Source organism: Copadichromis virginalis, linkage group LG15 (assembly GCF_057382275.1).
Source record: "Copadichromis virginalis isolate Kocher_CV1m ecotype Utaka linkage group LG15, C_Virginalis_male_GT1.1, whole genome shotgun sequence".
In the NCBI taxonomy this organism is placed as follows: domain Eukaryota; kingdom Metazoa; phylum Chordata; class Actinopteri; order Cichliformes; family Cichlidae; genus Copadichromis; species Copadichromis virginalis.
In genome coordinates this window covers 27,216,936-27,232,322 of record NC_140632.1, presented here as the reverse complement: position 1 = coordinate 27,232,322, position 15,387 = coordinate 27,216,936, and the positions used below count along the sequence as shown (strand labels likewise).

Sequence of the window (15,387 nt, the reverse complement as noted above, 5' to 3'; positions counted from 1 at the left end):
CTTTCATGCTGCACAAATCAGGCATATAAATTGTTGGTGTGACAATGATTATGAAGCCAAATAGAAGAATCTAGAAAAATCAGTACAAGGAAGAGAAATCCAAAGCCTTATAGGAGACAGAGAAGAAGCAATGAGTGTAATTAAACAGCTGCATTTATTCACTCAGTTTACACTAAAAATATGGTTTAATCTGGTACGAAAATACAAACTGGAAAAAGAGTTCGGACTGCTTTGATGGATAGCTTATGATAAGGGTTTTATCCCTGGTTCTATGGACCAAAGATTTAAACAGTGGATTCCTAATGGATTAACAGTGATATGTACACTAATTAAAGATGGGAATGCAATGAACTTCCAGGAGATCAAACAAAAATATGATCTAAGTAATCAAGATCACTACAGATATTTGCAGATTAGGGACTTTTTTAATAAAGAAGTAAAACATAGTGTAAATCTGGATAAAAATTCAATAATCAAAACTAGAGATGGACCGATCCGATATTACGTATCGGTATCGGTCCGATACTGACCTAAATTACTGGATCGGATATCGGAGAAAAATAAAAAATGTAATCCGATCCATTAAATATCACGAAAGCACCTCACAAAACTTGCAACACGCTGTAACTCACCTCAGAACATTAGCACGTCGGAGCAGTATGCATCACGTGATAGAGCGGCTGTGGCATGCGGGACCTGTCGGTGGTCTGGATAGCATGTGGAGCTTCGCTAGCAACCCCGCATTTCATCTCCGACAAAGTTATCCCCGAGAGAAGTAAAGCAAGTGTGTAAGTCCATCTCTGAATGTTTGTAAAGCATTCCTGCGTTAAGCTTAACGAGCGACTGCCTCTCGCTCTCCGGCTGCTACTTCAATCATGAAACTGCTTAATGATCAGCTGATCGGCTTTTCTGTCGCGAGTCCGTGTCTCTTGTTTGCTTTTGGCCCACTTTGCACCAGACAGAGGAAACCAGCGGCTGAACTACAGCAGCACGTTTAAGCTTGATCAGCTGTTGTTAGAATTTATTTATTATTACTTTCTACACCAGGATCTTTTTCTACGTAGCTGACGGCTGGTAACTGTGCAGGGGCGGATCTAGCAAAGTTTAGCCAGGGGGGCCGATAGGGCATTAACAGGGAAAAGAGGGCACAAAGACATACTATTCTTTCTTATTCTCATTTAAAATGTCGAGCTTTTAATTATTTAATATTTATCTGAATCTTACACCCAAAGTTTTAATCTGATGTAAAATGTATAGAAGTCCATTATTGTATATAGTAACTGTTAAGTCTAATATACCCTAGTAAGCTATAGTACTTTTTCCTTTGGGAAGGTACCATCTGTGCAGTCTGCAATTTTGTTGAAGAAAGATGTTGAATCTATTTAATATTTCTTGAAAAATAATTGATTTCTGTGTATTTTTTTCCACACTGCATCAAATTAAGGTTGATTACGTCGATTAAGCATCATGAGGTGGAGCGTGAGGGGTGGTTCCCTATTTTTTATTTATTTATTTTTGTTGTTGCTGGGAGTTGGAACCCTATTAGTTAGGTTGCTTAATATTTATGCTAAGTACTCTTTAAAATACCAGAATAGGGAGGATGGTGTAGGTTTAAGTTTATTAGATTGATCAGTATTGCTGAACTATGAAATATTTTTTTTTGCATACAGGTATAACAGAATAGCTTTAGTGTAGTTGTTGTTTTAAACTTGAGTATGAACTTATACAAAATGCAGCAAGATATTTAAAAAACAGTTTTGTTGATTAAAAAACACTATATCGGATTCATATCGGTATCGGCAGATATCCAAATTTATGATATCGGTATCGGTATCGGACATAAAAAAGTGGTATCGTGCCATCTCTAATCAAAACCATAACTGAAACCTACAATGCAAAAAATTTTAGAATAATCTCAACAATTTACGAGCATATAACGGAGGCAAGAGGGTGTACAATAACATCTGTAAAACTGATGTGGCAGAGAAAGTTGGGAGGGAACACATCCGATGAGGAATGGTCAGAAATCTGGAAAACACAGCAGTCAACAACATCATCACGTGTCTGGAGATTGCATTACTGGAAAAATGTAATAAGATTTTTTATAACACCCAAAATTAGGAACAAACACACTTCATTACCACAACCGTGTTGGAGAAGCTGTAGAGATGTAAATGTGACTCATTCCCATGTGTTCTGGTTCTGCCCCAAGATCGCAAAATTTTGTGAAGATGTCCATTTAGTTATAAGTAAAATTCTGGGTTATACTGTGTCCAAGTCTTGTATATTATTATATCTTGGTGTCATTACGGGAAATGTGTTGAAAGAAAATAGATACATATTGAAAATTATGCTTGCAGCCTGTAAAAAGGCTATCACAAGAAATTGGTACAAGATAGACCCACCATCGCAGGATGAATGGATCAAAATTATAGACGAAATACAAATTATGGAACAACTGACTTACAGAATAAGGACTCAGGAAGATCAATATCATCGAAAGTGGGAGAAATGGACTGATTACATAAACTGGATAAAGACCATCACATTGATAATGAAAAACGATCAAATTGTAGAAACATGGTGACCCAACATGTTCTTTTTTCACTTTTTAAATTAATTTATTAATTTATTTCTTTATTTTATTTAATTTTGTTTTGTTTTGTTGTTACCTCTTATGTCATCTGTGTAATGTTTAAAGAAAAACAATAAAAAGAAAGTAGTAAAAAAAAAAGAAGAGGAGCTTAATAAGTAACACGGTCATTGTTAATACAGTTAAAACAGCAACTACAAAGCAAAACAAGGCAAGTTAGCATGTCAGCTATTAGTTTATTTATTCATTATCATGAAAAAGTAATTAACCATAACAGCTGGAGTCAAATAATCAGCCACACTGCTGGTGACAAATATAAACAAACAACATATATATATGAAAATAAACACAACATATAGACGTTTACTCATGTTAATATTATTAGTAAAGCATTAACACTTTATTGTTGCCCTCGTGGAACATTTGATATGTTTAAGATTTATTAATGATTACTGAATGATTTACAATTTTTGGCAGTTTGTAAAACAGCTTTTAACATTACTTGAACTAAAACCTTTAAATTTTTCTTAGATTCATAAAACTGTAACCATTAATTCACAAACTTCATAGTCTTTAAAAATAGTTAATCTTGAGATAAAATAGCATGTCAACAGAAAAGGGTTTAAAATGCAAAGATGTCCCCACATATTTATGTGCTGATATTAGGGATATTAGTGTGTGTGAATGTGAGCGTGAATGAATAGTGGTATTGTAAAGCGCTTTGAGGGGTCTCAAAAAGCGCTATATAAATGCAATCCATTATTATTATATTAGAGGTTAACAATCAGTGAGTTTGAAGTAAAGTGGTGAGGAGATAATCATGCAAAGCAAAATCACATCACAACATATCAATCCCAGAATATGTGATTCAAAGCAAACAAAAAAGAAACATCATCCACATTCAGCTTTCATACCACCGACTTGTAGTTTCTGCCTCTTCTAAACAGTCAAGCTCTACAGACTTGTTAGTACACAAAGGACTCAGAAACACAGAGGAGTCACTGGACCACAGTCCAAACCCAGGATACAGAGGTTCAGTGAATGTGGTGCTGAAGGTGTGGAGGTGGAACAGAGTGTCAGAAGAGACTCCGTAGAAGGACAGAGTGCCAGCAGGACAGTCCACATACACCCCTACTCTGTGAGAGACTGAGGAGGAGGAGAAGATGGGTGTTTCTCTATTGTTGTGCCAGAATGAGTAACCAAAAGCGTCAGAACACATCAGACTCCAGGACTGATCATTTCCCGCAAATTTGCATTCGGCACTGTTTCCTCTCCTTCTGATACTTTTGTAACTCACTGATATAAAACTGCCTCCTTTCCACTCAACTTCCCAGTAAGAGCGACCAATCAGCCCATTTTTGCACAGAAGCTGTTTCCACCAGTCAAATCTGTCTGGATGATCAGGATAGGGCTGCTTGTTCTCCACAACGGTCACCTTCATGTTGTTGTCAGACAGTTTGAGTTTTTTATTTATTGAAGTCATGTCCACTTTTAATTCACAGAAATCTGATGGAGAGAGAAACACACAGCAGAGATACAGTTTATCATCTGACACATCTAGTGTCTGTTCTTTCATTATGTTCTGTCATTTTATTTATATAAAACTTAATATCACTGTCATCCCTCGCACATACAAGGTCTTAAATAATCAGGCCCCATATTATCTTAATGACGTTATAATGGATTGGATTTATATAGCGCTTTTCAAGGCACCCAAACCGCTTTACAATGCCACTATTCATTCACTCTCGCATTCACACACTGGTGGAGGCAAGCTACGGTTGTAGCCACAGCTGCCCTGGGGGAGACTGACAGAAGCAAGGCTGCCATATCGTGCCATTGGCCCCTCTGGCCAACAGTAAAGTGTCTTGCCCAGGGACACAATAACCAGGACAGAGAGCCGGCGACCTTCCGGTTACAGATGCGCTTCCTAACCCGGTGAGCCACGGTCGGTTATAGTACCATATCACCCTATTAGAGTACTTCGCTCTCACACTGCAGATTCACTTGTTGTTCCTAGAGTATTTAAAAGTAGGATGGGAGGGAGGGCCTTCAGTTTTCAGGCCCCTCTTCTGTGGAACCAGCTTCCAGTTTGGATTCAGGAGACATACACCTCACCAGCTCAGCGACTAGAGCCTGAACTTCAACAGGTAGCAGCCTCCATTCTACGTGTTTATGTTTTCTAGTATTCTATCAGTAGGCTCAGCGTGTGTGACTACTTTGTGTTCATACATAAATATTAAAAGAAAGCTTGTGTGCTCTCATCAGGATAGGGGTTTGTGTTGGGGTATGGTATTGTAGCTCATAGGTTTATACTATTAACAGGTAATGTGACGAGCATCCGCCTTCTGGGATTTCCTTACCTGGATTAATCCGATTATTAAGTGATGAATCCTACTTCCGGGCCTAAAGTAGTCTGCATTTAATATGGCTTTTGTGTTGTTAACATGTTTAATGCTTTGTATTTTCTTCTATTTAATCTCAAAAAGCTCCTAAAAAAAAAGTCAGTGATCACCGTTGACCTCCCTCGGCTTTTATTACCGCTAATCATTTATTTAAGCTCAGTTTTTAAAACCTTACAATGTAACTACAGCACAGCCCATGCATGTATATGAATGACTAACCTCGTATTGTGGATGGATTATCTCAGTTGTTCTCCTGGCTGAAGTTTGGTCCTTTTACAGCATCCTGCCATGCGATTACATTTGTTCCTGACCACTGAGAACACTCACGTTAACTTTTATCGAGTGGAAAAAAAGTTAGCTTGTTTATATTTTGCTAACATAGCTGTGTCGCTAGCGGTCACGTAGCACATCATTATACACCAGCTAGCCAAACTTCAGTAACCCTACAAACGTCACTGCTGTTTAGTTTTCTGTCTTCATTTATGTTGGAAGTGATAACAGAGCTGTACATTTTAATTTGTTTCCAAACCGCCACAGTCAGGACATGCTATATTGTATTTAGATGGAAGCTAGCGAGCTAACTTCCTGCTGACTTCTAACTCCGTTAAATGTCATAAATTCCGTTTTCATGGATGCCTGGATGTTAAACTCAGTTGTTACACCTGGTAGAGCAGAACGCTGATCATTTCATTAAAGATGAAAGACTTTAGACAGTTTTTCAACTCTCAGTAATGCCACAGTGATCATTTGATATATGGACCTGCAGCAGAGTGTAGGCCCAGACACGGCTAGTGACGTCAGACTGAACGATCGGATGAGCACACATCAACTTATAGCACAGCGATAAAATTTGGATTTTGCTGATTTGTCATCATTTGTCAAACTTACACTTCCTCAAACCAGGTTTTAACCACTGCTGTCCACCATGGTCGAGCCTGGAGAAAGAAACACAGTAACAATGATTTTCTATTCAACATGAGATCTAACTGTTGCACATGAAGCACCAGAGTTTTCCCTGTTCTTCCAAGTTTGACCCAGTTACATTAGGTAGTTATCTTTTATTTGTTCCTTATATCTAATATTTGTAAGTACATTGTTGTTCTAAATCATCTAAGAAAATTATCAGTGTAAGCCAAGACTACTGACAGTGTTCAGTAATGCCTGTACTACTGGAGCACAAAATGGTTTTTTTTAATATGGACAGCAGCTATCCACCAATAATGCTGCTAAAACTGGGATGCTGCTAAAAGAATCCAAGTCCGCCCAGACTGGAATGTGTGCAAACCAGTTAAACCCTCCAATATGTGAAATATTGTCACTGGAAATTAAAATTTGGGTTTGTTCTAGCTAAAATTCAGAAATACCCAAAATGAGCTCTTCTTTATGATGATGCTCTGAGCAAAAACACATTAAATTAGCAAACAATTAGCCAAAATAGTACTAAATGAGTAGCCATGCCCTGTCCATACCTGAGTTTCCAGTGTGGATCCTTGAGTCCCTGCCTCACTTTCAATTTTCCTGGATGATTGTAGCGAAGGTCAAGCACTTTCAAGTGGGAATGATTTGAGCTCAGAGCTGACGTCAGGAAAGTACAACCTTCCTCTGTGATTAGGCAGCCTGACAGGCTGGAAGAAGAAAAATGCCACAAAATGCCACAAAATTCAAGACGTTAAAGGACAATCATACAATTAGAGAATAGAAGAATCAAACAGAACTCAGAACTGTCTGTAACTGTTGAATGACTGCCATCCTGACCTCAGAGTTTCCAGTTTACAATTTGGACTCATCAGACCAGCAGAAAGAAGTTTAACTCCTGAATCTTGCAGGTTGTTGTTACTCAGGTCTAGTTCTTCCAGAATACATGTTTCTGAGCTTAGAACCGAGGACAGAGCTTTGCAGGTTCTCTCTGACAGGTTACAACAACTCAACCTGAAAAACAACTAAAAATGAGCCGCTTTGTTCTATAAAAAGTTGTTGTTTTATTCATAAATCCACTTACAGGGCTTTCTTGGCGACTTTGACCACAGGCAGCAGCCCCAGAAGAGCCTCCTCTGATGCAGAGTATTTCTTCAGGTCAAACACATCCAGATCTTCTTCTGAACAAAGCAAGACAAATACCAGAGCTGACCACTGAGTAGGAAACAGTTTATCTGTGGAGAGACTTCCTGAACTGAGGAGCAGTTGGATCTCCTGCACTAGAGAACGATCATTCAGTTCATTCAGACAGTGGAACAGATTGATCATTTTTTCTGCAGACAGATTCTTTCTGAGCTTCTTCTTGATGTAGTGGACTGTTTCATGATTAGACTGTGAACTACTTCCTGTCTGTGTCAGAAGGACTCGTAGAGTGGTCTGATTGGTCTGCAGTGAAAGACCCAGGAGGAAGCGGAGGAACAAGTCCAGGTGACCATTTGGACTCTGTAAGGCCTTATCCACAGCACTCTGGTGGAGATCTTTCAGTTTAGGTTTGTCTTTAAATACTTTGGACATCTTAGATATTGTTTGCTGTTTCTCCAGTAGATTTACTCCAGAGTTGATGAAGGTCAGATGGACATGAAGAGCAGCCAAAAACTCCTGAACACTCAGATGGATGAAGCAGAACACATTCTCCTGATACAGTCCTCTCTCCTCTTTAAAGATCTGTGTGAACACTCCTGAGTACACTGAGTTTCCTCTGATATTGATGCCACACTCTGTCAGGTCTGATTCATAGAAGATCAGATTTCCTTTCTGCAGCTGATCAAAAGCCAGTTTTCCCAGAGACTTGATCATCTTCTTGCTCTCTGGACTCCAGTATGGATCTGTCTCAGTGCCTCCATTATATTTGATCTTCTTCACTTTGGCCTGGACCAACAGAAAGTAGATGTACATCTCAGTCAGGGTCTTGGGCAGCGGTCCTCCCTCTCTGGTTTTCAGCACATCCTCCAGAACTATAGCGGTGATCCAGCAGAAGACTGGAATGTGGCACATGATGTGGAGGCTTCGAGATATCTTGATGTGGGAGATGATCTTGTTGGCCTGCTTCTTATCTTTGAATCTCTTCCTGAAGTAGTCCTCCTTCTGTGGGTCAGTGAATCCATTGAGCTCTGTCACCATGCCAACATACTCAGGAGGGATCTGATTGACTGCTGCAGGTCGTGTGGTTATCCAGATGTGGGCAGATGGAAGGAGTTTCCCCCTGATGAGGTTTATCAGCAGCACATCTACTGAGGTGTGCTCTGTAACATCAGTCAGAATTGTAGTTTTGTGGAAGTCCAGAGGAAGTTGACACTCATCCAGACCATCAAAGATGAACACAACCTGGAAGTCTTCAAAGCTGCAGATTCCTGCTTCTTTGGTTTCAGTAAAGAAGTGATGAACAAGTTCCACCAAGCTGAACTTTTTCTCTTTCAGCACATTCAGCTCTCTGAAAGTGAATGGAAACATGAACTGAATGTCCTGGTTGGCTTTGTCTTCAGCCCAGTCCAGAGTGAACTTCTGTGTTAAGACTGTTTTCCCAATGCCAGCCACTCCCTTTGTCAGCACTGTTCTGATTGGTTTATCTTTAACAGATGAGGCTTTAAAGATGTCTTCTTGTCTGATTGTAGTTTCTGGTCTGTCTGGTTTCCTGGATGCTGTTTCAATTTGTCTGACCTCATATTCATCACTGACCCCTGCAGTCCCTCCATCTGTGATGAAGAGCTCTGTGTAGATCTGATTCAGAAGGGTTGGGTTTCCTGTTTTAGCAATCTCCTCTAACACACACTGGAACTTCTTTTTCAGGTTAGACTTGAGTTCATGTTGGCACCCTGGAGCACGGGTCCCTGAAGGATCACAAAATCATGTTATTTTTACAATAAGTTAATGCGATCAGATAAATGAAAAATAAAGCAATAAAACAGCCTCTCAGGAGGAGTTAAATGGTGCAGATGTTTTGCATCATATTAAAGATGAGCTGAGGTTTGAAATACAAACTTCCAGAACTTCCACATCATGTCAAAGCTAATAAAAGATTCTTACTGCTCTGAAGATGGTCAGCCAGCTTCCTCTGCTTCATTCTCCTCAGGAAGTGGAGTGTGATCTTCAGAAATGCTACTCTGCTACTCTTCCTTTGCTCTTCGTCCTCATTCTCCAACATCTCATCATTCTCCCTCAGACTCTCTAAGCATTCTGGGTAATCTGCACTCAAAACTTTCTGGATCTTCCTCAGCTCGGTCTTTACAAAATTGACCATTTTTATCTCCAGTAACTGAAAAAGGAAATAATAAGAACCTATAAGCTGATTGCTAAAACTGTTTAGTGTCCAATTAGCACACGAAATGCATCCTTCCATGTCATTGATACAGCATTAATTGGTCTCACCATGAATATGGCATCCAGGTCTGTTTGATGCTGAACGACAGACTGACCACTGGGAACCTCTGAGCTCTGCTGGGTAACCCTGTGAGAACATTCAGTTTTAGGAAGTGTACAGTAAAGGTGCACTCTGTATTTAATGTGAATGTTGGGTTTATGTTTTATTATTGTCATTTGTGCATAGAAATTTATAATCATTTATGCTTAGAAGTATATAAATGTTTGTAGATTGATAGAGGTTTGATCCTTAGCAGTCTGTAAAGACTCTGTGTGCCTTCCAGAGTGTTCTGGCATGCACACACACACCCTAAGGTCATGAGAGAGGTCATACCTTCTCTTTCTGATTTATACTATATGAGGACACCTACTCTGTATCTGCTTAAGTATAAGAGCCCTTTGTTTAGGTGGACCACTGCGCTCCTAGCACCAGCTTTGGGGAGTCGTTCACAGGGTCACATCTTGACTATGGGCTCAAATTGTGGCCATAAATATTTTGTACTTGTAAATCAGTTTTGTACTTGTAAATCAGGATTTGTATGTGTAAAAAGAATTTATGTGTGTGTAAAAAAAATTTGTATGTGTAAAAAGAATTTGTGTGTGTAAAAAAGATTTGTATGTGTAAAATGAACTTGTGTGTATGTAAAAAAGATTTGTGTGTGGACTTCGCCAAAAAATACGTGTGAAACTCTGCACTCAAGTTTCAAGTTACAAGTACAAATTCTGACCCCATTTTTCTTCCTTTCAGCTGATTGGCCAATGTCATGTTAATCACAAACTTAACTATCCAATCAGAGAATAGATGGGTTTGGCTGTCGGAGGGGAGCTTTTTTGAACCACAGGTCCTTGAAGGGTAATACAGTTTGAAGCTGGAGGATCTCTATATAAATATCCGATAGAAGCTAGGTCCCCTAACTTTCAGTAGCTGTTGAAAGGATAAATTTGTGGTATATCAGTGGTTAGAAATACCATTATTACTTTAGGATTAGTTTAACACAAAGTCAGGGCTGACCCGGGAGCATTGCTGTGAGTCACAGTGCGCAGCATAAAGCTCCTTTCACATTGGACGCAGCATGTGCTGCTAATGCTAACTGCTAACTAAAAGCCAAGGATCCAGAATTTGTTGTGCTGGCTGCTGAGCTCTGTGGGTTTTTGCGGCATCTGTACTAGATGCACCTGCTCCTTGTCGTTTCTATCTTTGACTTTATGTCCTCTACAAGCGTTTCTGTTTTTTTTGCTGGTTCTTCAAATGTTCAATAAAAACATGTATGCTCATTCATAACGAAGAAAGCTTTGTAACTATCCCCACTAGTGGAGACTGTGTCATTTCCACAACACTGCCCCCCGAGGTCCACAGCACTGTTGAAAAGTCTCTGGAGGTCCCTGTATTAAGCACATAAATCTGTGACACAAAAATCACAAAACTCGGACCACCACAGACTGTTTCCCTTCCTGATGATGAAGGAAAACGCTGGGCTGGCATGTAAAAGGGCATTTATTTCCTTCAAGGACCTGAAGCTCCATAAAGCACCCCTCCAATAGCCAAACCCATCTGTTCTCTGATTGGATAGTTAAATTTGTGATTGACATGACATTGGCCAATCAGCTGAAAGGAAGAAAAATAGGGTCAAAATTCATACTTGTAACTTGAAACTTGAGTGCAGAGTTTCACACGTATTTTTTGGCGAAGTCCACACACAAATCTTTTTTACATACATACAAATTCTTTTTACACATACAAATCCTGACTTACAAGTACAAAATATTTATGACCACAATTTGAGCCCATACTTGACCCCCCCTCACACACACACGCACATGCCTATACATACACACAGACATGGTACTCGTTGTTCACATGTATGCCTGTGTAAAACTTCATATGTTAATGAACTTATGCATAGTCATGTAACTGTAATAAAGAGCAGTGTTACGAGGGGGCAGACGAGAGCAACTGGGTCAAGCGAAGGAACGACGCTCGTCACAGTTCTCTCCCTCGTGCATGAGTAAGACAAAGAACTTTGGTGAGTTGCGTCTTGCTTTTGCTGTTGTAGTAGAATTGTCTCGTTCCAGCAGTAGGTCTGTGCTAGACAGACCCAACAGTGAATATCATGGCTGTATGTGATTATGCTGAAGAACAACGTTTGCATGCTGTTTGCTCCTCCAGGTGGCATCACTGTGGGCAGGTGACCAACTGCCCTTGTTTTCACCTACTTCTGATCCAAACTCTGATCACAGACGCTGAGAGCAGTGATACATCCATGGAGCTGGATGTGAACAGGCTGTGTCAGAAAGTCTCCTTATATTTCAGCTGCATTGTTATAACAGTAGTGGTAATTAATACATCAATAAATTTTCCTAAGGGCATTTTTCCATAAGTGCCTGGGAGTAGCGTTTTCCAGCAGTGTGCTTTCCTGTGCAAACGTGAGTCAGACCGTTTTGGGTCCCTAGGTTGACCAGTGTAAGTTTTTTTTTTTTTTAAATTTGCCCCTGCAAAAAAAATAACGATCAATCAAAATGAATGTTGGTGCCAATCTTTGGACCATCTAAAGGCCTAATTATAATAACAATCAAATATTACTTAAGTCTTTTGTTTTTTTCGGCTAAAAAAATGGTGCGCTCATGTAAAGAAACTGGGATTTAAAGGGTTAAAACCCCCGAAATATAATTAAAACTTGATATGAATATTTTAGGCAGAAGTAGTTTTAAAAGACTGACTCATTTAAAGTGGAAAAAAATATTAATATATAACATTTTTATCGCACTTTTTGGGGCAGGACCATTTTGGGTCCCTTGGGTGACCAGTGTAAGTTTTTTAAATGATGACACAAGGGAGGGTTTTACATTAGGAGTAGCACATTATAGGTTAGGACAACAGAACAAAAACAAGACAACAGAACAACAAAAATACAGAGGCAGGTACATGATATGGAGTGTGTTTGGAGATTTGATTGATATTGGTAGACGCATGTAACTTACCACCGTAGCCTTTGATACTGGTCGGATTTGTGTATAGCAGTTAGATTATTTGGCCACTAGAGGGCTCTGTTGAACACCTAATTGCTGATCTTTACTAATTTTGAGATATTAGGCCTTTTCTGTTGTTTTGGATATGCAGATATTCCTGCTTTCTACCTGTTTAAAATGGCACTGTGAGATTTTCCTAAGCCAGAGCATTTATTTAATCATTTATGTTGTAATTCATTATTGGTGTGTGATATTGAAAAGCAATGATTGTTATTCTCCCTGTTTTCTTGTTATTTAAAACCACACACATACGCACTCCCATACTCTCATTGAGTATACCAATTGGTGTACTACTGGCCTGCTGTTAATGTTCATTAAAGTATCTGGAAAGCACTCCCTGAGCCCACTCTCTGACTGGTCCCTCAGTCTTTGTCCTGAGGGAGCTATCACATCAGCATCTCAGAGATAACTCTCTAACAGGCTGTCTGTGACATGTTGTTTGGTAAACTGAGTAGCTTACGTCATTTCTGTGGAGGTGAGGTAGCTATATACATTGTTGTAATTTTTTTTTAACTTGAACTTTAATTGTTCTAGTTATACAGCATAAAGAGGACATAGTGTATTACACACTCACAAGGTAACTCACATTTCTCCAGATGATGCTTGGCCATTAAAAGCCAAAGCTGAGTGCACAGACATTGAGCTGGTTACAGGAGAGACTGCTGTTTGCTGCTGGAGCCTGACAGAAACAAAACCAGAATCAGACTGTAGATATTTGTCACACATCCTGAGTTTTGTGGCATTTTGTATGTTTTAGTTGTTGAGTATTTTTGTTCCAGCAAAAAAAAAGCTGTGTCTTTTCAGTTCAACTCTCAACTCTTCAATCTCTGGCTGTGTGTGGGTCTACCTGGCACACAGCCAGAGATGACAACTGACATTTCAAAATAAATCATTACATCAAGTAGAAACTTGAAGAGTAGGTACTTAGGTTTAAAAGATACTTGTAAATCTAGGTTAATTCAGACAGTTGGTAGTTATTAGTTCAGTATTTTGTGTAAGCTCATCTAAAGGGAGGACCCGGATTTGCAGCCGTGCAGCTGCAGTGTAGCCTGTCATTCAGCCTGTGTACTGAAGGACCTGTTCTGTCCAGTCAACATACACTGTTAGATCGGCATACACTTTGATTTTATGAGCTGTATGAAACCCTGACTTGTCGTCTCTACGCTGAGATGACGGAGCGCCCCGGCTGTCAGACTTTAGTCTTTCCAGTATGTAATCCTCTCTTCTCACTTGCTTCCCAGTTACCCAGTTCAGTTCAAAATTGGTCAATTACCTGTGCCTCCTCTGCAATCAGCTCAACACTGTGGAAACAAAGACCTGGCTGCCCACCTTCAGCTCCTCCAACATGATCATCATCCACTCTAGCAAGTAAGGCCTCAGAGAGCTTTAACTGTCTGCCTTCACAAATCATCATAATCAGCTGGACAGTCCTAATAATCTGATTCTTTCCTCCTGAGTTTGCCTAATGGAAAAGACCCTGGTTCTACAGGGTTAGGGTTCAATTGAAATATATTTACACAGCGCCAAATCACAACAACACCTACCTCAAAGGACAAAGGCAGGACAAAGACACGCTGTGGAAGAGAGCCAGAGATTAATAATAGCTAATGATTAATTATTGTCAATGAGCTAATGCTTTGTCAGAATAAACTCTTATCTGTGGTCTGAGTACGATCTTTGGGTCACTGACAAACTTACTCTGTTTCAGACCAAGGCAAAGAGTGTCCACTCACGAGGGACACACCCCTGGGTCCAGGTCCAGGTTTTGTTTCTGGTCCAGGTTCAGGTCCAGCTTCTGTTTCTGTTTCTGGTTCAGGATATTTAGATCTGTTCTGTTGCTGTGTACTTTAATACACACACACACACGCATGTGCGCGCACACGCACACACACCCGCACACACACACACACACACACACACACACACACACACACACACACACACACACACACACAGCTTTGAGTCCGGATAATGATGGAGCAGTGATGTGAGTACTGAGTTGTGACCTGGAGAAGCTTTTGCCACTGTGGCCCCTAGACTGTGGAACTCTCTCCCCCAAACCTTAAGAACTCTGGACTCAGTAGCTGTTTTTAAAAAACAACTCAAAACTCACCTTTTAAAAAAGCTTTTGGTTAATTTTTGCCTGTTTTATATTGTCTGTTTTACTTTTTTATGACTTTTTATCTTATGTGGAGCACTTTGTGACTCTGTCTAGAAAGGTGCTATATAAATAAAATTTTATATTTTATATTATTATTTTCCAGGTCGTTTCCAGGACATGTGGAACAAAAAGGCCTTCAGTGCATCCAAGTCTGTTATAAGACAACTCAACTCTGAGAATTTATTCTTAGAAAATAAGTTTAAGCTGCTCTAAAGTGTCAAACCAGTTCAGACATTCCCGGCATTTTTCACCACTGACTCAAACTCAGACTACAGTCCACAACAACCACCACCAAAATACACACCCCTGATTCTGAAATCAGTGTTCTCAGATTCAGATTCTTCACTGGATTAATACTGACGAGCCCACACAGCCAGTCAGCATTAGGAAGCACTCGTGCCGTACAGTGAGAGTGATCCACAGACGTGTTCACATTTCTCTGGAAGGATTCTCACCTGCTGAACTCACCTCAGGTCAGCTTCCAGGCACTTCACAGCTTCCTGTGTGGACAAAACATCAGGGGAGAAGCAGCTGCTTGTTCTCCTCGTCAGTCCTGGAGTCTGTGAGTGTTTGATCTTAACACAGTGTCACATGCTCATAACCTCAGAGAGACATCAGATGTCAAAACCAGTCTAACCTGTGAGGAAAGACCCGGTCAGTGTCAGAGAGCACACACATCAGATGATGTAAGTCAGTGGTCTCTCCAGCAGATGGAGCTAACTGATGATCTGATGAGTTTTGATGGAGCAGCAGCAGTTTGGATTCACAAGTAGAAATATTCTGCGGAAATAGCCAGTCAGCATCAGAGTAAAGTGACAGGTAGTCAGAGAGGGTGAGGACCACAGTCAACATTTCCTCTTCTTTACTTT

At 40.0% G+C, this 15,387-nt stretch overlaps 1 protein-coding gene across 1 annotated transcript; it reads right to left on the bottom strand.

The window, feature by feature from the left end:
* Positions 1-2,809: 2,809 nt before the first annotated feature.
* Positions 2,810-15,075, bottom strand: LOC146692625 (NLR family CARD domain-containing protein 3-like). The gene is made up of 11 exons (XM_085432759.1): positions 14,987-15,075; positions 14,056-14,202; positions 13,902-13,931; positions 12,944-13,036; positions 9,340-9,418; positions 8,998-9,226; positions 6,998-8,801; positions 6,754-6,927; positions 6,468-6,623; positions 5,887-5,933; positions 2,810-4,099 (listed from the first exon to the last, which is right to left on the bottom strand). Exons 4-11 carry the CDS (start codon positions 12,994-12,996, stop codon positions 3,495-3,497), a joined length of 3,147 nt encoding a protein of 1,048 aa, XP_085288885.1. The 5' UTR covers positions 12,997-13,036; positions 13,902-13,931; positions 14,056-14,202; positions 14,987-15,075; the 3' UTR covers positions 2,810-3,494.
* Positions 15,076-15,387: the final 312 nt, after the last annotated feature.